This window comes from Sus scrofa, chromosome 12 (assembly GCF_054392235.1).
Source record: "Sus scrofa isolate SSC_HxYL_T2T_F1_AM1 chromosome 12, Sscrofa_HxYL_maternal_Yorkshire_Landrace_v2.0, whole genome shotgun sequence".
Lineage (NCBI taxonomy): Eukaryota > Metazoa > Chordata > Mammalia > Artiodactyla > Suidae > Sus > Sus scrofa.
The window spans coordinates 61,017,601-61,041,286 of record NC_139394.1 but is presented as its reverse complement, the minus strand read 5'-3'; the positions used below and the strand labels follow the sequence as shown (position 1 = coordinate 61,041,286).

The 23,686-nt window shown below is 49.1% G+C and overlaps 2 protein-coding genes and 1 long non-coding RNA gene across 8 annotated transcripts in view; 1 reads left to right on the top strand and 2 right to left on the bottom strand.

The window, feature by feature from the left end:
* The window catches only part of SHISA6 (shisa family member 6), a 408,603-nt gene that overhangs the window by 264,901 nt on the left and 120,016 nt on the right, over positions 1-23,686 (bottom strand). The window contains exon 1 of one of the 6 annotated variants that reach the window (XM_021066272.2): positions 2,100-2,875. The exons of 2 other annotated variants lie outside the window; for them this stretch is intronic. In XM_021066272.2, coding sequence (XP_020921931.2) covers positions 2,100-2,734 — 635 coding nt within the window. In that variant the 5' untranslated portion in view covers positions 2,735-2,875. Of the gene's footprint in view, positions 1-2,099; positions 2,876-23,686 lie in introns of those variants that run through there. 3 more of the 6 variants (XM_084986182.1, XM_084986183.1, XM_084986181.1) reach the window with 3 other exon arrangements.
* On the bottom strand, positions 2,848-4,299 carry LOC146398406 (uncharacterized). The gene is made up of 4 exons (XM_084983160.1): positions 4,290-4,299; positions 3,916-4,166; positions 3,420-3,859; positions 2,848-3,110 (listed from the first exon to the last, which is right to left on the bottom strand). Exons 1-4 carry the CDS (start codon positions 4,297-4,299, stop codon positions 2,942-2,944), a joined length of 870 nt encoding a protein of 289 aa, XP_084839286.1. The 3' UTR covers positions 2,848-2,941.
* On the top strand, positions 4,523-20,279 carry LOC146398405 (uncharacterized). The gene is made up of 4 exons (XR_014820366.1): positions 4,523-10,159; positions 18,192-18,260; positions 18,626-18,720; positions 19,271-20,279. It is a non-coding gene; the product is annotated as an uncharacterized LOC146398405 (long non-coding RNA).

Sequence of the window (23,686 nt, the reverse complement as noted above, 5' to 3'; positions counted from 1 at the left end):
GCAGCTGTTGGAAGAGGTGCTGTGAACTGAATAAAATCAGGAGGTGAATTTGAGGGAGAAACATCCCATCTTTGCATAATGGTCTGAGGGCTGAAATTCACTGCCCTTCCCGTGGCTATCTCTCTTTCCCAACCTCAGCAAGAAACCACCTCCAAGGCATCACCATCAAGCAGCACACCCATACACACGTGGGTCGTGCTAGTTTGAGGTTGGCTGGGGGTACCGTGACATCTCCAAGGTCACGGCCCATAGAACACAGGCCAGTGGCCATCAGCGTCCTCCCAAGTAACGATGAAAAAACTCAGAAGACAGTGGCAGGCAGGGCAGGGGGCAGGTCTCCCCAAGAGTGCAGAGAATGGCCGGGGAAGAGAGAAACCCAAAGCAAGGTTCAGGGGGATCAACCACCAGGAGGTCACGGCCAGAATGCAAGGTGTGAGGCCACAACTCCAGGATCAGGTGAAGGCGGACCACCTGGAGGCGAAGGCAGAGGGATAAGGACCAGAGGTATCTGCTTCAGGATGGTGCTGCCCACAGGCAGTTACTTCTCTGCTCTCCAAGGTGAGCCGAGAGAGAATTCTGAGCCAGACAAAGCCCAAAGCAGGGCGTGCCTCGTCTTTCTGTTCCTCTCCATTCCACCTTCCCACTGCTTTTGAGAGCCAGGACTGACCACAGACCATTTGCCACCATTCCTCCATCGGTTCCCAGGACCCGCTAGCCACAGACTTAGCCCCTGAGAGCTAAGACAGGGGTGGGATGGAGCCAATGGTACTAAGGCTTAAGGAGGGGGGATGACGACCCCATCTCCTTCTGGAAGCACCCAATTCCAACACCCAAGGTGGTCAATATTAAAGTACCCACACTTTGTGGATCTGACTCAAAATCTGCCAGAGTATCATTTTTTCTCAACACCCACCGTATCGGGGGGTGGGGGTGAGGAATCTTGCCCAGAAATTTCTATCTGCCTCTCTCTCTCTTCATCAGGATACAGGGGATTAATGTCCAGAAGCAGCCAGGGAAGAAGGTTTTCAGGCTGAAAGGATAACAAGCAGAGTGCAGAGACGAGCTAAGGCTGTACGGCTCAGGGTGAGGACCTGGGAGAGGGGGGTCCCCGTTACTAGGGCCGTGCTCACACCATGTGCCAGAAATGGAGGCACGTCCTGGGGCGGGTGTGTTCCTTGAAAGACTCTGTTGAACCCTGTCCAGCCATTCATCAGCATGAGGGGACTGAAAGAAGAATTCAGTTTGCACCCCTGAGTGCATGGTTTCCAGAGTTGTAAAGAGGCTGCATTCCTCTTCCCCGGACTGGGGACGCCCCCCACCCCCCCCCCCACCCCTGCCAGGGGCGCCGGGCTGGGAGCTGAGAATGGCGGGGTGGGGGGGCAGTCAGGGAGGAACCATATTTTGAGCTCTCGGCAGAAGTTTTGGTAGGAGGCAGCCCTCACTGCCTCCCTAAGGCAAGCAGTGAAAGAAGCCCACCGGGTTGAACACAGCAAGAAGTGTTAAGTCAGAGAGTTCTGCCTACAGGGTTTAAAAGAACAAGTCCTCCAGTCTCCGCAGGAAAGATAAGCATCCCACTCTGCGGGATGCACTGAAGAGCCACCATCTGCCCTTGGTCAGGATGGAGCAGATAAATCTCCATTCCTTCCTACCTTTCCCTATGACCCCCCATCTCCAACACCGGGGAACAGCCAGTTCACACTCTTTTCAGTAAGATTCCAACATCATTCCATTTCCTATATTAAAGACGACTCTCTGGTTTGACTCAGAAAACCAAATGCAAAAAGAACCTACACCCAAGTGCTCACATGCCCGGAAAACCGCACCCTGGACCCCCACCCAGAATCACAGGATTTGTACAGTTCTCCGCCCATCCCCACACTGCCTTGCAAATCCCACTACCCACCAAAGCCTGCGTTCCCGGTTCTAAAGAAATGGAAAAGAGGGCACAGAAGGCTCTGATGTATTGCCTGTCAAAGAGGCAGGGGAGAAGTGGACTTAGAGGCATGAGAGATGGGGTCACGCCAAGAGCGAAGAGGACGGGGAAGCAGAGGAAGAGGCCGCCGGGAGGCTGGGGGCGGGCCCCGGGCGGCCGCGCTCACCTGTGGATGTTCATCTCCCGCGGAGGGCGGTGGGCCTTGTCGTAGGAGACCTTGGCGAAGACGCCGGCCACGATGACGAAGGCGATCACCCCGCAGGTGATGTAGACGGTGAAGTTGGTCTTGTCCTTCTCCGGGTCGTACTTGTTCTCGGGCCCCGGCGACACCACCTTGGTGCTGGGCGTCTGCACCCACACCGGGCTCTGGTAGTTGGTGCACTGGCGCTGGTCCAGCTTCTCGTGGCGCTTCTTGCAGCAGAAGCGGTAGTAGCAGGTGCCGCAGCAGTACAGGTAGCCGCTCTCGCTGTTGTTGCACTCGAACTCCTTGTCGTATTGGCCGCTCACGTCGTAGTAGCCCCAGCACGTCTCGTAGGTGACGGCCGCGTTGGCCGCCGCCACCGCCGCCGCGGGCTGCCCCCGCCGGCTCCCCGCCTCCAGGCCGCCGGGCGCCCGGACGGTGCCGTTCAGCTCGCGGCCACCCCGGGCCAGGGCGCCCCCGGGCCGCCGGCCCCCGACGGCCGCGGCGCTTAGGGTCCGGTTGGCGGCGCGGCCGCGGGCGCCCTGGGCACCGGGTAGCAGGTCCAGGGACTGGAGCGAGAGCAGCGGCAGCAGCAGCAGCAGGAGGCGCCGCAGCGCCATGGCGGGGCCGGGCGGGAGGGCGCGGGAAGGCTTCCGCGGCAGGCCGCTCCCCGGGCCGGCCGGGCTCCGAGGGGGCCGAGCGGGCCGGGCTGGCGGCGCGGGGCGGTCAGCGGCGCCGGGGCGATGGCGCCATCGGGGCGCGGGCGGCGGCGGCGGCGGCAGCGGCGCGCGGTGCGCACGGACCAGCCCGGCGCGGGCGGCTGGGGCTCAGGCTACGCGCCGGCTTCGCGCTCCCCCTGCGGGCTCGGCGCGCCTCCCGGGCAGCCCCATCCCCCGCCGGCGGCGGCGGCGGCGGCCCCGCGCGCGGCTCGGCTCAGGCGGGACCTGAAGCGCGGCTCCGGGCGGCGGCGGCGGCGTGGTCCCGTCCGGGCGGGTCCTGCGGGACAAGACGGGGAGCCGGTCACGGGGTGGGGCGACGGGCGATCCCGCGGCGGGAGGCGGGAGGCGAGCGGCGGGCGGGGAGGGAGCGCGCAGCCCTCGAAGAGCGGGGCTTGGGGCCGGGCGGGGCGTAGAGCCGGCTCCCGAGACGGGGCCCCGCGGTTCCGGGGCGCACGGGCGCCGGATTCCCGGCCGCCGGCCCCCGCGGCGCGCCCCCGCCGCTGCCAGCTCCCCGGGACGGAGCGGGCCGCGGCTGGGGTCGGGCGGCGAGCCGGGGAGCGCGCGGCGCCCGACCTCACTCACTCACCATGCCCGGCTGCGACTGCAGAGGCGGCGGCGCGGCGGCGAGGCGGGAGCGCAGCGGCCGGAGCGAACGGGCGAGCGGGGAGCTGCCGGCTGGCCGCCTGCACTAGTGCCGGAGCGTGTGCGAGAGGAGCGAGGGAGACACACGCACTCACACACCCGTACACGCCGGAGCGCCGCGCGGGGAGGGGACGGCCGGGGACGGCGGGGGACGGCAGGGGAGGGGCGCGGAGGGGGGCAGCCGCTCACCGCCGCCCACGTCTCCACGCCCGGGCGCCCGGGGGAGGGGGGGCTCCTCCAGGCTGCTCCCCCCTCGCGGCGCTCCAAGCTCCGCGTCACCAGAGCCCAGGACACCAGTTCATCAACAAGGCGAAGGGGGCCCGGGAACAGGGCGGGAGCGTCCCTTCTGGAGCCGGCCCACGGCGAGGCCAGACCCCTTGTGCCCTAGCCTGGTCCAGCCCTCGCGGCCGCTCCCACCTCACGCCACCCTAGTCCTGGGCGGTACGCGTCCCGAGCGGGAGTTGGGGTGTCTGCGAGCCTTTGCCTCTCCCTAGTGGCGACGCTCGCAGCCGAGGGAAGCGGTCAGACCCATTGCTACAGGTTTCTAAACTGAGCCCAGGGTTCAAGTGGCTCATCTGAGGATACTGGGCCAAGGCTCTCCTCCCCTTGGGCGCTCTGCTCCCCACCCAGCCTCCTGCGTGCACAGAGGCAGCCCCAGGGCCCGAGCGCACCTCGTTTTCTCTTTCGGGGACTATTCTCAGAGCGTTGGGGCAGAGTTAGAAAAGCTGTCTTGGCCTCTGAGAATCAGCTTTGAAATCCCTCTGCTCTATGCCGGGGGATGGGGAGGGGGCAAAGCTCAGGCAGAGAAGGGGGCCTTCCTGCATGGCTGCTGGTTGGGTCTGTGGAAAGGAGGCCTGGGTCTAACTTTCAAAGCCATGAGGCCACCCAAGGGCGAGTTATAATCATCTTTGACCTGAGGGGGTGGGGGGAGGAGGGAGAAAAATGAGAACAAAAAGCAGTGTCCACAATTCTACCTACAGTCCTGGCTTTGTGAACAAGAGCCCAGGTGCTTAGGCTGAAGGCAGAGAGACAGGCTGTCAAGAGTGTGGGCAGCAGAGATGGACCCCACGGCTGTCCATTCGGTGCCATGTGTGACCCCAATCAAGGATCCCCCATGCAGGAGAGGCGGGGTCCCTCTTCTTAGAATCCGGGATGGTTAAATGGGAGCTGAAGCCCAGATTCCAAGGCACCTTGTCCCCTGGTAGCTTCCCACCTGCTTTCTCTCCACCCCCTCCCTCTTCCTCTGCACTCTCCCTCTCCCCTTCCCCATTCTCTCTACTCAGCTGCCACCCTCTTCTTAAGGATTCTGCTCAGCAAACTTTTATTTATTTGGTGCCTACTCTTTCACCTGGGACTGTGTTAGGTGCTAAGATAAAAGATGAATAAGACAGCCCCTTTCCTCAAGGAGAGGGGGCTTATAAACCAGTTATGTCCTATGATAAAGGTGGGCTCAGTCTCTGAGGGGACCCAGAAGACAGGCACCTAGCCTAGCCCTGGAGGGGAAAGGTGAGTTCAAAGGCAGATTTCTAGATGAGATAAGAAGAAGGACCGGACTCTTGAAGAAGAACTGAGAGTTAACACAGCAAACAGGAGGGCAACACTCCCAGCAGAGGGAGCATCTTTAACCAAACCCGGAAGACAGGAAGTAGTGAGGGTGTGTGAGCAGGAGATCCAGCAGCTGAGCATAAACTTGGAGGGAGTCTTCCAAATAAAGCTGGCAAAAGGGTGTTGTATCCCCTGCCAGAGAACTCGAATTTATTCTGCAGTTGGTGGGGGACTAATTGGTGGGTTTTACTTCAAGGGAAGACCGTCAGATTTATGTGTTGGCTGGATCTCTAAGTCAACTGGAGTAAGGAACTCTGGGTGGGAGAAGAGCTGTAAGGAAGCCTTTCTGACAATCTGCGTAAAAGATGATGAAAGTTACTGGTAATTGGTGGACAAAGGGCATGTTCAGGACGGCACTGATGGTCAAGTTCAGGTGCCGTAAAAGGTTCTAAGCGGAGCTGTTCGCACAAGGGTTTCGAGCTCAGGGAAGCACATAAGAAAAGGATATATATTTGGGAACCATAACGTAGGCGTATTCATTTGGGAATCCTAAGAACACATCCCTTACTTTCATACTCTGTGCAATTTTAAAGCCAATCCCTTCCTCTCCTCTTCTCTGAACTTTCCTCTCTCTTGCATTATCCCCCAATCACCTATTCAGTATCTGGGAGCTTCAAGCAATGAGTAGAAACACGCCTTTTTTCACATGGAACTCTAACCAGATTTGATCAATGGCACTGAATAAGGGAAGCTGTCTTGGGTTCCTCAGACCACCCTGCATTCTGAACCCCTATGCTCCTAGATGGCAGTGGCTTCAAAACACTCACAGAAAAGCATGGCTCTCAGAGCTGAGCAGGATCTTAGGATTATCTATTCCATCCTAATTGCAGTACATACACATCTTAGCGATACCTCAGCCCTCTCCACTTGACCTTCAAGTAGCAGCAGACCAGACTGGCTGCCTACCAACACTCCCTCGTATACCTTCTCCTTTCGGTACCTGAATTGTTGACAACATGGAAGGGTCTTTCCCAACATGGCTTATTAACAGGTGCCAGCAAAGCATCATCTTTTTCAGCCCCTATACCAACTTCAGACAGCTCGTAAGCTCAGGGAAGAGTGACTCAATCCTTGGCTCTAAAGACAAACCACAGTTGGGATGAGCCAACCGTGATAATCCCATCCCCTTCTGGTTAGTTAAGAATGGACTTGTGATCCAGTTCTGACCAATATGAAGTGAGGGAACTGTAAGCAGACACTGGAAAAACATTCTTGCTCTTAAACCTAGTGCTAATTTCTCTACTTTTTTTTTTAGTGTTGGCTCTGTGGATGTTATAAACTTGTGGGGGTGAGGAGGTGATGGGGAAGGGCAGAAACCAGTCATTAGTTGAAAGTGGTATTCAGTTTGATGGGAGAATTGCGATCCCTGGATCATTTCTCAGTAGGAAGGGGCAGTAACCCAGACTTACTGGTCAAAAACTGTGAGCAAAAATGGTGCATGTTATTTCTGAACCAGAGCATCCAATCACCACTTCAAGACATGGTAGGGCTCTTGTTTTCTCCTGGCGTGGTGATCAGCAGTGTTCTAGGTGGGTGTGGCTTTGTCAGCCTGTAAGTGACAACAGTGAAGAGAGCCCCCCAGTTAATAAAAATAGTGCCCCACCATGTACATGTAGCATTGCACTGAATCTGTAGATGCATTCATGTAGCATTCATTGAATGTGTAGGGCTGCACTGAATCTGTAGACTGCTTTGGGTAGTATGACAATTTTAACAATATTAATTCTTCCAATCCAGGAGCATGGAATATCTTTCCATTTCTTTGCATCCTCTTTAATTTCCTTGATTAATATTTTACAGTTCTCTGCACGTAAGTCTTTCATCTCTTTAGTCAGGTTTATTCCCAGGTATTTAATTTTGGGGGGGTATAATTTTAAAAGGTATTATCTTTTTATATTCCTTGTCTAATATTTCATTGTTAGTATACAGAAATGCAACTGATTTCTGAATGTTAATCTTGTATCCTGCTACTTTGCTGAATTCCTTGATAGGTTTGAGTAGTTTTTGTGTGGAGCCCTTAGGGTTTTCTACATATAGTATCGTGTCATCTGCATAGACCAACACGTTTATTCAGCATAGTATTAGAAGTCCTAGCCACAGCAATCAGACAAACAAAATAAATGAAAGGTATCCAAATTGGAAAAGAAGAGGTAAAATTCCTTTGCATTCTTGACATCTAGCTGCTGTGCGAGAAGCATGCACTGCCTATAATACCAATGGTGAGGAACGAGGCCACTGCGTGGAGAGAGACCCTGGGAGACAAGATGCCACTGTTGGCATTTGTTTCCCAACTGGACCCCTACTGGAACGCAGCATAGGATTGAGCTCAAGGAAAACCAGAAGAAGAACCATCCATCTGAGTCCCAGAAAATCCACAGAACTATGAGACGTAACAGATTGGTGTTTTAGGTATTTGAAGCTGCGAAGTGCTATAAAGCTTCATTACGACACAACAGACAGCTAAGGCGAACCACATATCACAGCACAGCCTCTAAACAGAAACATATCAGGGGCCACTTCTGGCCACTAGACGCCCAAAGCGACTTTTCATGAGCTGCTGTATTCATTCGCTAGAGCCGCCGTAACAAAGTTCTGCAAACTGGGTGGCCTCCAGAACAGAAATCATCTCACAGTTCCAGAAGCTGGACGTCTGAAATCAGCGTGTTGGTGGGGTTGGTTCCTCCTGAGGCCGTGAGGGAAGGATCTTGTCTAGGTGCCTCTCCTGGGCTTATAGATGGCTACTGTCGTGTACATGGGATGTTCTCCTTGTGTCCGTGTTGGCCTCCGAATTTCTCACATTTTCTAAAGACGCCAGTCATGCTGGATTAGGACCCACCCTAATGACTTCGTTTTAATTTTACTCGCTCTGTAAATACCCGGTCTCCAAGTAACGTGGCATTTCTTCAGCATGTGAATTTGGGAGATGGGGGCGGGGAGGCACATTTCAACCCACACACCTGCTCCGTGGACGTGTGATGTGCTCTGCATGAAACAGGATGGAAACGTGTGCGTGAATGAAGAAGAAAGGAAGAGAGACCGTGTCCGCCACTGTCTTTTATTCGAGAGGTGTTAGAGAATTGCAGGTTAGGTCGTCCTGGAAATGGGTACTCTTTTCCATACCCTTTTCAAGACAGAAAGCAATTGCTCTAGTGAAAGAAGATAGATTCCCAATGGGAATCACAGGAAAGAGGTCATCTTCCCCTGGCACTCCCCACCCAGAGATGCAGATAAGCAAGTGTGCCTCATGCACAATTAGAATTCTAGAACTGCGGCATTTCAGAATTTGCAAGAATTCCTATCCTCTAGGTATCTTCTTCTAAGTGGATCTCTAGTTGGCCAGACAAGTGAAGGCAAGAACGACCTCAGATTATCCCTATGGCTACTTTGGCCTGGGATTAACTTATCTCTGCATTCATCTATTAATTCTTTAGCTTGTATTCTACTGATTAGCCCTTCAACAAATATTCGATGAGCACCCACTCTGTGGTAGTCCAAAATACAAACAAATACATTGCGCTTTCTGACTTGAAATGTGGAATCCTACTTAGGGCCTCATAGGACTACCTTCCATCCACCACGTACCAGATGTTATCCATCAAATGTTGGCATGCCCCCTACAAATTCACATGTTGAAGCTCTAGTGTGGTTGCACTCCCCACCACTGTAACGGTATGTGGAGGAGGAGCCTTCGGGAAATAGTTCAGTTTAGATGAGGTCATGAGCATGCAGCCCCCGTGATGGAGTGAGAACACCTACAAGAAGAGGAGGAGACTGGAACTCTCTCTGCTATGTGAGGACACAGCAGGCTGGCAGTAATCTGCAACCCGAGGACAGAGCCCTCAGCAGACCACCAACTCTGCTGGCACCTGGATCTTGGATCTCCACTTTCCAGAACTGGGAGAAGTGAATTCCAGTGTTCGATATTTTGTCATGGCAGCTGGAGCTGATGACAACACCGGAGATGAGAGGAAAAAGTAACAAGCTTTGAGAAACCTTCAGAGATGTTTTTCCTCTGAGTGTCCTGCAGCTTCCAGGGGCACAAGACCCAGGTCGTGAGTTACACTACCAGGAAGATGCCTTAGCAGATTCAGAGCAGCCCAAGACACAGTCTGCAAACACACCAGAAGAGTCTGATGTGTGGGCCACGTATGAGCTCAACATCTTAACAGCTTCTTGAGAAACGTCTCTCCCAAAGGCGCTGCTTTCCTGCTGGGATCATCTCGAGTGATCACATGTGGTTTTCTCTTTTGCTGCAACTTTATTAGCAAAGACGGATGAGTGCGCGTGCACTTTTATACTCTTAAGGCCAAGAGGTAGATTCCTACTGTTAGACGTGGTCCGGCCATTGAGACTGTCTGAAGAAAAAGGTCAGACTATAGCACCAAAGGATGGACAGTCATTTGGGGTTTTCCCCCTTTGGGCTCAGATAAAGCCCGTTCAATCCCCAAACACATGCTGGGTCCCAAAGTAGCTCATTTGAGTTGTGCGTTTCCCGGGTAAACCTGTACTGAACCGTTTTCAAAGGACACTTCGAGCTGGATCTATGGAATGTGATTTCTCAACACAGCACTGCATCCAGTCACCCCTGGTGGCGGAGCAGGCTGCAACAGGGTTCTCTCTGCCTTCACCTAAAGCAGACATCACTAATCAATTATGGAACCTGCGGAGACCAGGCCTAGGCTCAGAAAGCCCTTCCACACGCAAAGCTCCAGAGAGTCAACAGAGACTAACTGGAGTTGGAATTAGTACAAGAAACACATCCTATTTGCCTAATAGCTCAGTGAGAGGTGACAGTCAGAGTGGTTCAAGCATCGTTCTATTACTTTGTGTAGACATGGTTTTAGAATTCTGTTCCAATTATGCAGTTTTATTGCCCCAAACTGAAACATTTATGAAAGGAAGGAGCTGAGACTGTGAGGGACACCAGTGTCACTGGTCATTATGTGCTTTTTTACTGAAAGATGTCTTTCATTTACAGCTAGAAGAAATACACGGTGGGGTTAACACTTCCCAAGAAAAGTGATAATGAAGAGTTTGCCAAACAAACGCCAAAGAGCATCATCAAGCAGCCACTCCCAGGTATTCATATGCACAGTCTTTGCATCACTATTCCATTTTCTCTCTGGTTGCGATGTATTGCTATTTTATTCAAAACCACCATGAATTAACCTACAAAAAGATATGTCCCTATAAAACTCGGAGCCCTGTTAAGAGCGCATTAAGCATAGATGTGATATTTTTTTGGCATCGGGTTTGGATCAACCTGTGTTCTAGAGCAGTACCACCTGTTTCTCATGCTTCTGCGTTCTACCTTTAGATCATGCCTCTTGTGCCTGTTGTCATGTGGGTCACCTTGCATTCTCCCTCTGACTTCTGGGAAATGAAACATGCCATAGACAGTGGTATCTTCAGTAGAATAGGTATTATGTGATTAAGAAAAAAAAAACCCCACTAAAAATGGCTGGTGTGGCTTTTCTTTTTCCTTTAAAGAAAAAAAAAAACCAAACTGAGTTAACTAATTGGATCTAACCCACTGATCTAATCCAATCGACTAGGCACAAATTGGTCATTAATACAGCCAAGTGAATAAACAGCAATTCTTGATTCCATGTCAGGATGTAAATGCTATCTGGAAGGGCCATCTGTTGGTTGAGTGCCAAGGAGAGGGTGAATCACTGCATAGACGAATGCCATCGTTAAAATAACTGAGGTAACGGGCTGAAAGGACCAATTTTGTTGTTAACGTCCATCAGTTTTCAAAATTAATTACTCGATCCTGGAATTACTTCAGTGGACAGAGGTGCGTTCTGACATCCTCTGTCTTGATCAAGACATGGGACTAACCCCATCTGCAGACATAACCAGTGCAAAGGTAGGGCTTGCAGGGGCCAGGTAGCAGTTAAAGGAGGGAAGGCTAGCCCGGAGATGCTTAGCAAGGGAATTTCTGGAGACACTTGGCCAGAGAGCCTGAGAACTATTTCTTGACCTTTGCTTGAGGGTCTGGTTGTCTAATTTATTTTTCAATTCGTAGCTCAGCCCCTGATGATGCCTGTCCATTTATCCTCGTTTCCCAGCTCCCAGTTCCAACTCCATCTCCCAGAAGCCCACCCTTGGGCTTGGAGATGAACTTCCTCCAAATCCTTCGAGAGGAGTCGCCAGGGGCTGAAGGACAAGGTCATGGTGGTACTGGTGTAGTGACAGAGGCAGCTACTGGGCTGTAGACAGTCCAGATCAAAGAGACAAACTAGTCCCCGGGTACTCCTGAGACACACAGTGCTGGAGTTTTGCTCAGGCCTTTCAGAAGGGGCACAAAGTCAGTGAAATCGCAGGTGAAGAGTGCAGCAGAGGATTCTCTTAGAACAAGGCAGCTGGCCCAGAGAGGTTACACCAGAGAAGGAGGTCGAGGCAGGACAGTGAGTTAGACCCGGCAGACCCAAGAGACCTCAGGACAGGAAAGGTGATAGGTCAAGGTCCAACCAGCAGTTGCGAAGAAGGACATCCATGAGAAGTGACAGGCAGGGCAGGACGCTAGGGTCTAGTCACGGAGACCGGGACACAGGCCAAGAAGTGGCTTACAAGCTTGCAGCATGAGCAGATAAATGACTCTGAAGCATGGCTTCTCAGGGGCTTACAGGGGGAACTAGCTAGAGATGCATCTGATGTGGGATGAATCCCGCCAGCCCAAGCGTACCCAAAGCCAGGCCCACTTGACTCCCGTAGCCCGTGTGGTTGATCATGCTCAACTTCCTACATATCACGTCCATCACAGACCCTCTCAGCCACAGATCTCACAAACATGCTGGCTGCACAATGTTCATGATTGAACGTGTCTAATTGACCATTATTTTTATTTCGATCTCTTCTCACATTTTTATTTTCTATCAGTATGTTCCCATTTTTGCATATATTCCCCTCCCCAGGAGTTTTTTAGCACATTTAATTTCAGGATCTGCCATTCCCTCTGAAACATCATGTTATTTGAGGGGAAGAAAAGAAATTTGGCAAAGAACTGAGGAATTTGGTCTTGATTCTCCTCTTCAAATTGCTTATTGTCCTATCTCAGAATTTCCTGATTTTTTTTTTTTTTTTGGTCTATCATCTTTTCAGAGATTACACAGTGTAGGATAGTGGTCTCAACCTGGGGGTGAGGGAGAACCTCTTAAAATTATAGCAAAAGCATGTGTCTGTGTGTGTGTATACACGTGTGCTGTTTTTAGAAGACACTTCATCAGACAATCAAATGAATTCGGGTCCCAGAAGCAAAACTAAAAACATTAGTAAAAGATGAAAACCCGAACCATCCAGCCCTCAGGTTACTTTTCCCTATCTTGGTGACTTGCATGTGACCTCCTGGGGCACAGTTTCTTTTGCTGTAAAAGAGAGAAGGTAATTGTGGCCCTTCATGCAACACAGGCTTGGGAGGATCCAATGAGACACTGAAGGATAAAGTATCGGAAACTCAAATGTTCAATAACAGTGTCCATTTTTCTGACGCTGCCACGTCTCTCAGTTACACGAAAACATAAGGGCTGGATCAAGAGTCAAACCCAAGCAGGTCTGGCAGCAAGGGACATGCTGTTTTCAAAGCCTACTCTTGTCCTCTAATGATAGTTAGGTCTCACAGAATTCCTCACTAGCTTTGTGTACAGATGCACAGGGAACAGAAGCAGCGTGGCAGGTACCCAGTTTATTCGGTCAATTATCTGGGTCTTTGAACTGAGGTGATTCTCTATTCGTGCCTCGCTCTGTCTGGACCCTTCTCTCCCTTTGGTGTGTGAACATCACCGAGGGCAGAGCCCTTTGTGGACGGCTGCCCTTGAAGTACCACTGTGCTAAGAGGTTTCTGAAACCAGCTCTGCGTGACCAGCTCCAATGACAGCCCCCTAGGAGTAAAGGACACACGGGTTCCACGTTTTCCCTCCAACAGAGAAGGGCTCTGACCTAAGTGGAGCTCTGGCTGATTTTGGAATCTGGGACCAGGATAACCCCGGCGAGCAGATGAAACAAGGAGCCGGACGCAAGAGGCCAGAGTGAGGACCCAGAGGGCAAGGCTCCGCTCTATTCCCAACGGTAACACCTTTGAATTGGTTAACACAGCAAATTAAGAGGTGGCAGCCCTGGCTTGATTCTGATCCGCTCCGGCGCCAAATGGGTTTGAGAACAGAGACGCCCTTCCTCACTTCATTTAGAAATTGTGATTGTGATTAGGACACAAAAGGCCGCGCAGGAGACAAACTGTGAAACAGAAGGCGGCTTCTACCTGATAAGGACTGAATTTATTAGAGAGTCCCCTTAAAGCCAGGCATAATGAAATGAAAATAACTTTATTAATTCAACATTACGAGGAAAGGAAAAACACGCTTTGGAGGATGCAGCAGGGGATACACGGGTTTACGAGGACTGTTTAATTTTGAATTATACGTATGTCAACTCTGTGGATCCTTCCCCAAATTTGCTTCTTTCCTTCCCAGGCTCCATCATGCCACTCTGTCAACAAGCCTAGAACAAATACGTCCTAGGTATTTGGACGTATGCTGAAAATACTGCTTTCACTTCCAAAGGAGACTACCTGAAATTACAGGCATTTAGACCCACATTAAATTTAAACACCACAGCTTGCAACCGCCGTAACGGTTTACAGTGCGGTCGTGACTGCGGAGGTCGTGGTGACGCTTCTGGGCTGGGGCTGGCAATTGCGAGCATTTTCTTTTCAGCCTGGACCCAGGTTCATACTGTGGTGGACGGTGGTGGTTCCCAGCCGTGATAAAGATACGTTATTAGTACCTGAAGTCCATGCACTCTTCTGATTTCTTCGGCTTTCCCCTCGTGTCCTTTTTTTCTGTTCCAGGATCCCATCCGGGATAGCGTCTTCTTTTTCGTCATCGAGTCTCCTCAGCCTCTGTCTGGATGGGACGCTATCTCAGGCACCCCTTGTTTCTCATGACCTTGACAGACTTGAGGGGTGGGGGGCAGGTGTGTCGCAGAATGTCCTCCTGCTGGGGTCAGTCTGATGATCTCTTCTCATGGTTAGACCGGCGTCATGGCTTTGGGGGGGGGGGAGGCCACCGAGGTGGGGGCCCTCCTCGCCGCAGGAAAGACACTGCCATTAACGTGATTTAACCCCAGTCACGGCGACCCTGGTTACCCCGCGGGGGGAGGTCTGTCAGATTTCTCCACCACGAAGTCACTCCTCTCTCTCTCCTCACCCTCTCCCCTCCGGAAGGAAGTCTCTAAACGCGAGTCACGAGCAAGGACCGTGGTACATCCTCTGCCTCCATGGAGAGCGCGCACATATGTGAATTACCGGGAATTCTGTACAAGAGATCTGTCGTTTTCCTTCCATGTGTTTATTTAGTCAGTCATTTACTTACATCAGTATGGACTCACGGACACTTATACTTTGGGCTAAAATCCAACATGAGGCCAGCTGGGAGGACGGCGAGGTGCCCACCCTGCAGAGGGTGAGAGCTGGCCAGCCTCGGCCGGGGGCCAGATGGAGGATGGAGCAACGACGCAGGGAGGAAGGAAGCCTCTGCAAAGAGGGGAGGAGGCCAACGCAGCCGTGAGGGCCTGGGTTTCAGCCCAGCCAAGAAGGAAGAGACCCTGAATTTCAGCCATCAGCATCAAGCACTTGCAGGGCGTCCGGAGACGGGATCGTGCCCAGAGTGTGCTGTGGGCTCCTCGGGGGAAACGGGACTGCCTCCCAGCCATGGACTGGCCTCTTTATCCACAAAGTGGGGAGAGGCAGTGGCTGACCTGCTGTTGTGTTTCCTGGGCCACCAACTGTGGTGCAGTTCCACGGTGGGCTGGGCATGCCCACTGCCACCCTCAGAGTTGTCCTCTCCCTGGAAGGAGAGGTACCAGGACCTCTGGCTTTCTGCCCCCGAGTCACTGTCCTGGCACCTTCTCCAGGACAGGCCTTTAGGACCGCTCAGTCCTTGTGGCCTCCTCCCAGGCTGAGGGTCCTGAGCCTGGGGGACCCCGCTCTGTAGGATCACTCTCAAAGCCTCAAAGTCTCCCGGTGGCACTACAGGACCAGGAGAGAGGGCACATCCCGCTTGGTAACAAGGTTCCTGCAGAGCTGCCATGATCATGGAGAACTCGGCTGAGGTGGCTTACCAGGACGCTGCCACCTGCCTAGCTTCCTTTGGAGATGTGCCCAGTGGGCAGGATGCGTGGGGTGGGAGCAGGGTTGGGGGTGGAGAGCTCCACTCTCAGGGGCGGCTTCCTCCAGAGCACAGGCTGGGGCTCTAGTCAGCGTGAATGGTCCAAGACTGTCCTGACGAGGATGACGAGGCTGGGGCTCTAGTGAGCACGAATGGTCCAAGCCCATCCTGATGCCATTGAAGAGTCTCTCTTCAATAAAGGCTCTTGTCTCAACACAAAACCAAAAGCCATTTCATGGCTCAGTTTGTGGGTCATGATACATGGTCCCTTCCTGTACCCATAGTCACTGAGACTGGGAAAGGTCAGCCTTCAGAGTATACACTTATCATATCACAGCAGAGGTAACTTTAACTGAAATGTTAAGAGCTATTTTTTTATCTATACATATTTTCTATTAAAGTATTACTGATTTACAATGTTGTGTTAGTTTTACTTGCACAGCATTGATTCAGACAGATAGATAGATGATAGATTCTGTTCCATTGCAGGTTATTAAAAATGAGTTTAGTTCCCCATGCTATACAGTAGGTCCATGTTGCTTATCTACTTTATATATAGTAGTGTGTCTCCTAGTCCATCCCTCCCACACCTCGGTCCACTTTGATAACAGTAAGTGCTCCAAAAAAAAAAAAGAAGCAGCTTGAAAATGATAGATGAGGAAGGAAAGATGCCACTGGCTTGGGGAACTGGGGAAGTTCCTTGTCTTCTAAATGGCAGAAACAACCAGAAGAATTATACTGGGAGAGACTATATCCTGCTGTCTGATACACACACAAATTCATCCACTGTGGGGTCATGAAGAGGTGCTTGAACTAAAAGTGAAGGCAAGTACGGTATCTTTAATCTGTAAAATGGAAAGAAATTTCCAGTCCTGGCATTTGCAGCTCTCAATTTCTACTGACACTCTCCTATAGAATGTGTTAAGAATATACATTCTGGGAGTTCCCGTCATGGCACAGTGGAAACAAATCCGACTAGGAACCATGAGGTTTTGGGTTCGATCCCTGGTTTCGCTAAGTGGGTTGGGGATCCAGCATTGCAGTGAGCTGTGGTGTAGGTCATAGATGCGGCTCAGATCCTGCATTGCTGTGGCTGTGGTGTAGGCCAGCAGCTGTAGCTCCAATTTGACTCCTAGCCTGGGAACTTCCATATGCCATGAGTGCAGCCCGAAAAATCAAAAAAAAAAAAAAAAAAGGAATGCACATTCTTCAACTATCAGATTGGAGTAGTATATGAGTCACATTTCTTGATTTTTTTTTTCTAAATTAAAAAAAAATCAGTTGGGTCTCATAAAAATTAACTTCTGCTCTGTGAAGCCCACTGCTAAAAAAGTTAAATGACAAGCTAAAAACTGGAAGAAAATGTTTCCAAAGCACATGCCTGACAAAGGAATGGTATCTAGAATACAGAAACTCAAAACTCAACCGAAAAAGCAAAAAAATCCAATTCAAAAATGGGCAAAATACATGAACAAGCACTTCACTGAAGAGAATCTATAGAAGGCAAATAAACACAGCATCATTAGCCATTGGGGAACTACAAATTAAAGCCACAATGAGATATCACTATATTCCTATCAGGTAAATCAAGAAAAATAACAACACTAAATGCTAATGAGGATGCAGAGACTCTGGGTCACTCATACATTGCTGGTGGGAAGTAAAATGGTACAGCCACTCCGGAAAAGTTAAGCAGTTTCTCTTAAAAAAAGAGAATATCTGATTAAAGTTTAAAAAAAGTACATATCTGATTACAAATGACCTAACACATGCACTCTTAGGCATTTATCGCAGAGAAATGAGAACGTGTGTTCACACAAACACCTATACATGAATGTTCACAGTAGCTAACTTCTAAGAGCCCCAAATTAAAAAAAAAAATGTTCTTCAGTGATAAACAGCTAAGTGATGGTACATCCATATCATGAAGTACTGGTCAGCAATTAAAAGGAGCTAATTACTGATAGCAACAGGTTGGATGCGTGTCAAAGGAATTATACTGAGCATCAAAAGACACTCTCAGAACTCATTTGTGGCGCAGTTAAGGATCGGGTGTTGTCACTGCAGTGACCCAGGTTGCTGCTGTGGTGCAGGTTCAGTCCCTGGCCCAGGAGCTTCCACATGCCATAGGCATGACCAAAATAATAATGATAGTAATAATAATCATAATTAATAATAATAATAAAATTAAAAGTCACTCTTAAAAGTTTACTGCATTATTCCATTGATATAACATCTTTGAAATAACAAAATCATAGCAATGGAGAACGGATTAATGATTGCAAGGCACTATGGTGGAGCAAAGGTGGGAAGGAGGTAAGTATGGTTACAAAAGCCAGGATGTGAGATCTACACGGTGGTGGAAAACAAAGCAGACGACTACATACACACATGCACACACATACACGTCCACACACTGAGTACATGTAAAACTGATAAGATCTGCATAAGAGCAGCAGGTTATATCAACGTCAAGTTCCTGTCTGTAATACAGTACCAGTGTTTTGGAGGATGTTACCATTGGGGGAAAACTGGGTGAAGGGTAGATGGGATTATGCTGCCTTAAAGTTTAACATAAAACCCAAACTTCAGAAAAGAAAATACGAATAAATTTAACTTACGAACAGTAACGGTAAAATGTCTGCATGGGGGAGATTCAGCACAACGAAAAACAAATGACAACACATTTGTAATTCATTTGTAAAACACATCTGTAGTTCAATCACAGATGATTAGCTAATTTTTCCGATATATAAAGAGCTCTTCTAAATTTATAAGGAAACGACCAATAACTGAGTGGAAAATGAACAAAAGATGGGAATAGATTGTTCACAGAAAAGGTTAAGACGACCCTCAGGTATCTGAAAATTATGAACCTCAAGGATAATATCAATGAAAAATTAAAACCACACTGTTACACCTTTTCATTTCTTTAAACCTCCCAGATTGGCCGTGACCGAAGTTTGATAAGGCCACACTACTGAATGTGCTACTCCTGGACGAGCCGATGAGATGTAAGTGGCACAACCTCTGGGAGGGCAATTAGAATCCTCTGAAAAATGAAAATGCGCATTCCCTATGACTCACAATTCCACTTCCAGGGATTTATTCCACCTCTAAACTTGTCCACGTACAGAATGGTACACAGACAAGGCTATTCGTGGCAACACTTGTTTGAATGGCAAAATCATGACAATAACCCATGTGCCCATCCAGCGGGGAGTTGTTCAAGAAATTATAGTACGTTCCTATGATGAAATAGTATTCAGCCATGAAAAAATATAAGAGAGTGCTTTAGATACTGATATGAAATTCTCCCTGTGAACAGAAGTGTAAATGGTAATTCAGAAGATTGTGTATTTTGTCATTTCTACAACAGCGGGACCATGTACACGCGTGTCACTGGTGGTAAACGCTTAAAATTCCACAGTAAGAAGATAGAAGAGAAAATAACATTGGGTTCCCTCTGGAAGGGTAAGGTTTTTACTGAAGATCAAGGGTGAAAGGGAGATTCTTTTTCTATGTACATCATTTCATAACTTGGAGGTTAAACTATGTTCATTAATTGCATATTCAAAAATAAATTAATTAACATACTTTTTAAAGAGAAGCTCTGAAAAATATCCTTTTCTGTATATAAATGATAACTAGAGTTTTTCAAGATTCAAGGGGCCTCTGCATTCCCTGTACGGCTCCTCCTACCCCTGCAAACTTTCCTAAGTGACGGCTGGAGACTTTGTGGGCAGCAGGTGCATGTAGGGGGCGCTGAGCTGGTGACAGTGGCATCAGGGGGTGCTGCACTGGAAGCAGCAGAAAGGTCTTTTCACCTAAAGTAATGCAATTAGGACACCTAGTGTCCAGTGACTTCTCTGTCACCAGACCTGCCCAGAACCACACTGGCAAGGGGACAGAGAGGCATTAGAAGTCCTTGCTTTATTCTTTTCCTCCCAGTTCATTTTTAACACTGAAATTACTCCTACCCGAGACAACTGCACTGAGTATATTTGTTGGTTCCCCATCTTAGGCGTTCCCCCTGTTGAAGTCCTAAACTGCCCCTGACTACAGAGGGCAAGGAGCGACTCAAGAACAAGGCTGACCACTCCAGACTGGTTCATGGCAGGCTGCATAAGTGAGGGAACCTACATACGAGGCTTGTCTGAGACGAGGAGACCTCTGCACCCACCTGCCAGAATCTTAAAATTTTACATGGAGGCTCTAACTGGATTCCGTCACATAGGCATGGTGCAGATGGTCTTAGCAACACACTGCTCTCAGGCCTGCGGCCCTGAAAACAGTTCCCCCTGTGGGAGCTGCGGGCAGAAGGTACATGCTGAGGATGCGGAGGGGTGGAGCCATCGATGGCTGGTGCCGCCTGCGGGTCCACCAGCAGGCACGTCCTCTCCATGATGCCCTCCCTCAAGGCTGATGAGACACCTCCTGTTACCTTCTCCTTTACCGGTGGAGCGTCTAAGCGGTCAGAGAGGAGCGCTCTTCAACGCGAGGCCGCCTTGTCCTTCCTGCCGGGCGAGCCCGATTCCACGGGGACTCCAGTTCTGCAGCTCTTCTGTGGCTGGAAGCAAGAGGCCTTAGACTTCGGACCCTTGCCCAGCATCTGGCTCTGGACCACGACAGGGCTCACGGCATCACAGCGGCAATTCCGAACCGAAAGCTTACTCTTCCTCCCTCTGTCTGTTCCTCTCCGGGACGTCTTCCTTCTGTACAAGACTGAAGCTACTAGGCCAAGAGCAGTCTGTCTCCAGCTGCTCCACCTTGAACTGTCTGCAGGGAGCGTGCTATCTTTCCTGCTCGGATCTGCTAGGGAGATTCCTAAGAGGTCGCTGCACCCATTTCCGAAGCTGCCTGGAAAGCTAGCTGGTAGACGCTTCTCTGTATCCCCATCACATGTGTAAATCTGCGATTCAATTTCATTATCCTGTTTTAGTCTTGGAGCGGCTCTGCAGTTACTGCAGGAGAAACAAGAAACTGCAACATTCATTGATATGTTGACAGAAGATGTAATAAAATCGGGCCCTGGAGGTCAGACAGTTTGTATCCCATGGAAAGCAGTATGTGCATGGGCATTGGATTAAATACATTTATCATACTAGGGTTTCAGCTCATTTGCCTAATATATTTGAAAATGACTCAATTTGCTGCAAACGAAGATTTAGGAAGCTCAGTTTACAGGTTGACAAATTAGCATTTGTCTGCACATATTCCAGTATTTTGAATAATTAATTCCTCCCCATAGTACATAGGCATTTTCCTCTACAACAAAACCAGCCTATTTCTTGTTCCCTTCCTGTTAGCATCGTGTAAATGGCATTGATTCGGAAGATGCAGATTCTTTTCCAAATCATCCCTTGGAACATGACTGCGGTTTTCATCCCAGTCATTATCAGCTGTTTATTACCCAGCTTCCCAACGCTCATTCACAAAAGAAAATTAGAAAAGGAAAAGTTGAGTCATAAAAAACAAAGACAGTGCTGATGAAATGGATTCTCCTGATTCAGATTAACTAGGTGTATCAGCGAGCATTATAAGGACCGGAGAAGAAAGATGCTAATTAAAACTCGCTTTAACAATAGTGAAGATACAGTGATTCGTTTGCTTGAAAAATCCACAGGTAGAGCAGCTGAATAATGTCACCAAGGGCTTTTTTTTTTTGTCTTTCACAATGTTTTCTTCAGAGATGTCCTCTCCGAAGGGTGGCTCTCTTCATTCTAGGACACGTTCAAGGGCTACACAGTTCCAGCGAGAAAGAGAGACCATCTTTGTTCCCAGCTAAAGTCTTAAGTTTCACTCTAATTGGATGGCTAAGGTCACATGCCCAACATTAAGTCAATTACTATGGCCAGGCAGAACAAATGCCCTGATTGGTCACATGCTTTCTCTCTAGAGCTGGGGGTCACATCAGCTTCCCTAGACCAATATGCATCTCTAAACAAAACTTGGAGCTGTTAGAAAGAAAGAAATATCAGGGCATGGGGGGATAGGCAAGAAATCTACCCCCAAAAAATATTGACTAAAGGTAAATATTTAGAAAGGTATCTAAGCTAGAGAAAAATCTGAATTTTTTAAGAAGTATTCTAAAGTCTAGTTTCCATTGTGGCTCAGTGGGTTAAGGACCTGACATTGTCTCTGTGAGGATGCAGGTTGATCCATGGCTTCATTCAGGGGGTTAAAGATTCATCATTGCTGTGGTCATGGCACAGGTCCCAGCTGCAGCTCTGATCTGACCCCTGGCCTAGAAACTACCACATGCCACAGGTGCAGCTATATATATATATATATATATATATATATATATATATATATATATATATATATTTTCTTTTTTTTAGGGCCACACCCACAGCATTTGGAAGTTCCCAGGTTAGGAGTTGAATCGGAGCTGCAGCTGCTGGCCTACACCACAACCACAGCAATGCCAGATCCAAGCCATGTCTGCAGCCTACACGCAACTCATGGGCATACCAGATCCTTAACCCACTGAGTAAGGCCAAGGATTGAACCTGTGTCCTCATGGATACTAGTCAGGTTCAATACCACTGAGCCACAGTGGGAATGCCCCAAAATATATATATTCTATAGTGCAATTTATTTCTTTCACATATTTGCAGTAAGTCAAATTAGGCCAGCAAAGTGTTGATGGTCACTTACTTGAATGAACTGGCAGTTAGCCTCTCAATTATATATAAGCACACCGCTATTTTTTAAGTGGATACGAATATAGAATTTGCTCTTTGAAAGCAGGCACCCTCAGACATTTGACGATGTATAGCTCATTGTTTTGTGTTTGAAATCGTGCGACTGCTGTGGTAGGAAGGGCAGTCCTTGGCAAGTGAGGCCTTGAGTGGAGGAGGAAAAGAGGCACGGCTGCTTGCTGCCCTCCCTTCTCTCTTAAAAGTTGGACAAAGCAAAGGGTATGGAAGACTCAGCTGAGAAAGTCTGTGATGAAGGGTGCCCAAGGATGACAGGTCTGGATTTTCCACCAGAGAAGTATTTGAGATGATCTAGCACAGCAACCATCTTTAGCCGTGTAAACGTAATACCCCAACGTGTTTAAATTATTGTTCACGTGGAAAACCTTCCCACAGTTGGAAATAGCAGGGAAGAGATGGCACCCAGCAGGGATGGCTGAGTCTTTCTACGGCAGTGGAACTTGGATAACTTCACAGTCATGGATGAAACAGAATTAAAGGGATGCATCTGATTCGCCTTCGCCTGGCCCATGGCAGACATAACTAATCAATCAACGCACGCATCCCTGCTAAGCCTAGAAATGATTTCGCAGTCTCTCTTGAAAAAGTGCTCCAGGGAGCCACTAGCAATTGATCAGACTTGGAAGTAGAGATAAAACCTGCTTGACATAACAAATTTTAGCCTGATCCTTTCCCGTTTTCATTTTCTGTGATCTTTTGCCCAAGGACATAATCTATTTGGGAGTGCATTCATTCCCTAGGCTGAACTGAGGAAACTCTGAATCCTCTTCTTCCTGAAGTAAGACTTCTCTCCTCCTGGTTCTCAGGTGCCTCCCACGGAAGCATTTCTCCAAGGATTATTTTTAAGCATACCCAGTCGTCCACAGATCACTCCTTATTTTGTTCTCTGTAACTGCCCGTGATTGTTTGTTTGTTTGTTTGTGTTTGTTTGTTTTTGGCAACTGCCATATATTACTCACTTTGGGGTTTTTCTTCCTGCACTCAATGGCAGAAAAGGATGCAGCTGCGTAATATTCCCCTTTTCAAAGCTCCACCTGCATCAGAGTTTACTAGGGTGGGGTTCTTATTAGAAATGGCATTTCTGAGGCACACTCCAAAGCCAAACAAGGAGAATTTCTAGTGATCTTATTTTTTTTTTTTTTTTTTTTTTTTTTTTTTTTTTTAGCCAATTCCCGAGGGGACTCTAAGGCCCATGAAAATTTGAAAATAACTGCTACAGGAAATGGGGCTGGGGGAAAGTCATGGTAAGCCTATTCAGACAGAGGAAGGCTTAAAAGTTTTTAACATTGGTATCTCCTGAGCTCTATTGATTTTCAGGAGGAGCTATGTCTGATCCTTCTTAAGCTTCCACTGACTCATTTCTTGTGATTCTTCCCTGAAAATCAGACTAGAACTTAGCCAGATTAAGAGGCAAGCCAGTGGAACATTTGTATGGGACACCAGTCTAAGAGTGCCACGAAAACATCACTGAAAGAAAACAAAGTGGAGAATATCTTAGGAAGAGCACTGCACTTGAGCTGGAAGGAATATTCTTTTTTATTTTCATTTTTGTCTTTTTAGGGCTGCACCCACAGCATACGGAGGCTCCCAGGCTGGGGGTCGAGTCAGAGCTTTAGCCCCTGGCCTACGTCACAGCCACAGCAACACCAGATCCAAGCCACATCTGTGACCTACACCACAGCTCACAGCAATGCTGGATCCTTAACCCACTGAGG

Bases quoted from the DNA above. Each gene is read 5' to 3' on its own strand.
- LOC146398406 (XM_084983160.1), bottom strand. The intron at 3,860-3,915 runs GCCCAGGACTAG...GGACCAGGCTAG, and splicing joins TCCCGCTCGGGACGCGTACC to GGCACAAGGGGTCTGGCCTC. The intron at 3,111-3,419 runs GTGAGTGAGTGA...CTTGTCCCGCAG, and splicing joins TGCAGTCGCAGCCGGGCATG to GACCCGCCCGGACGGGACCA.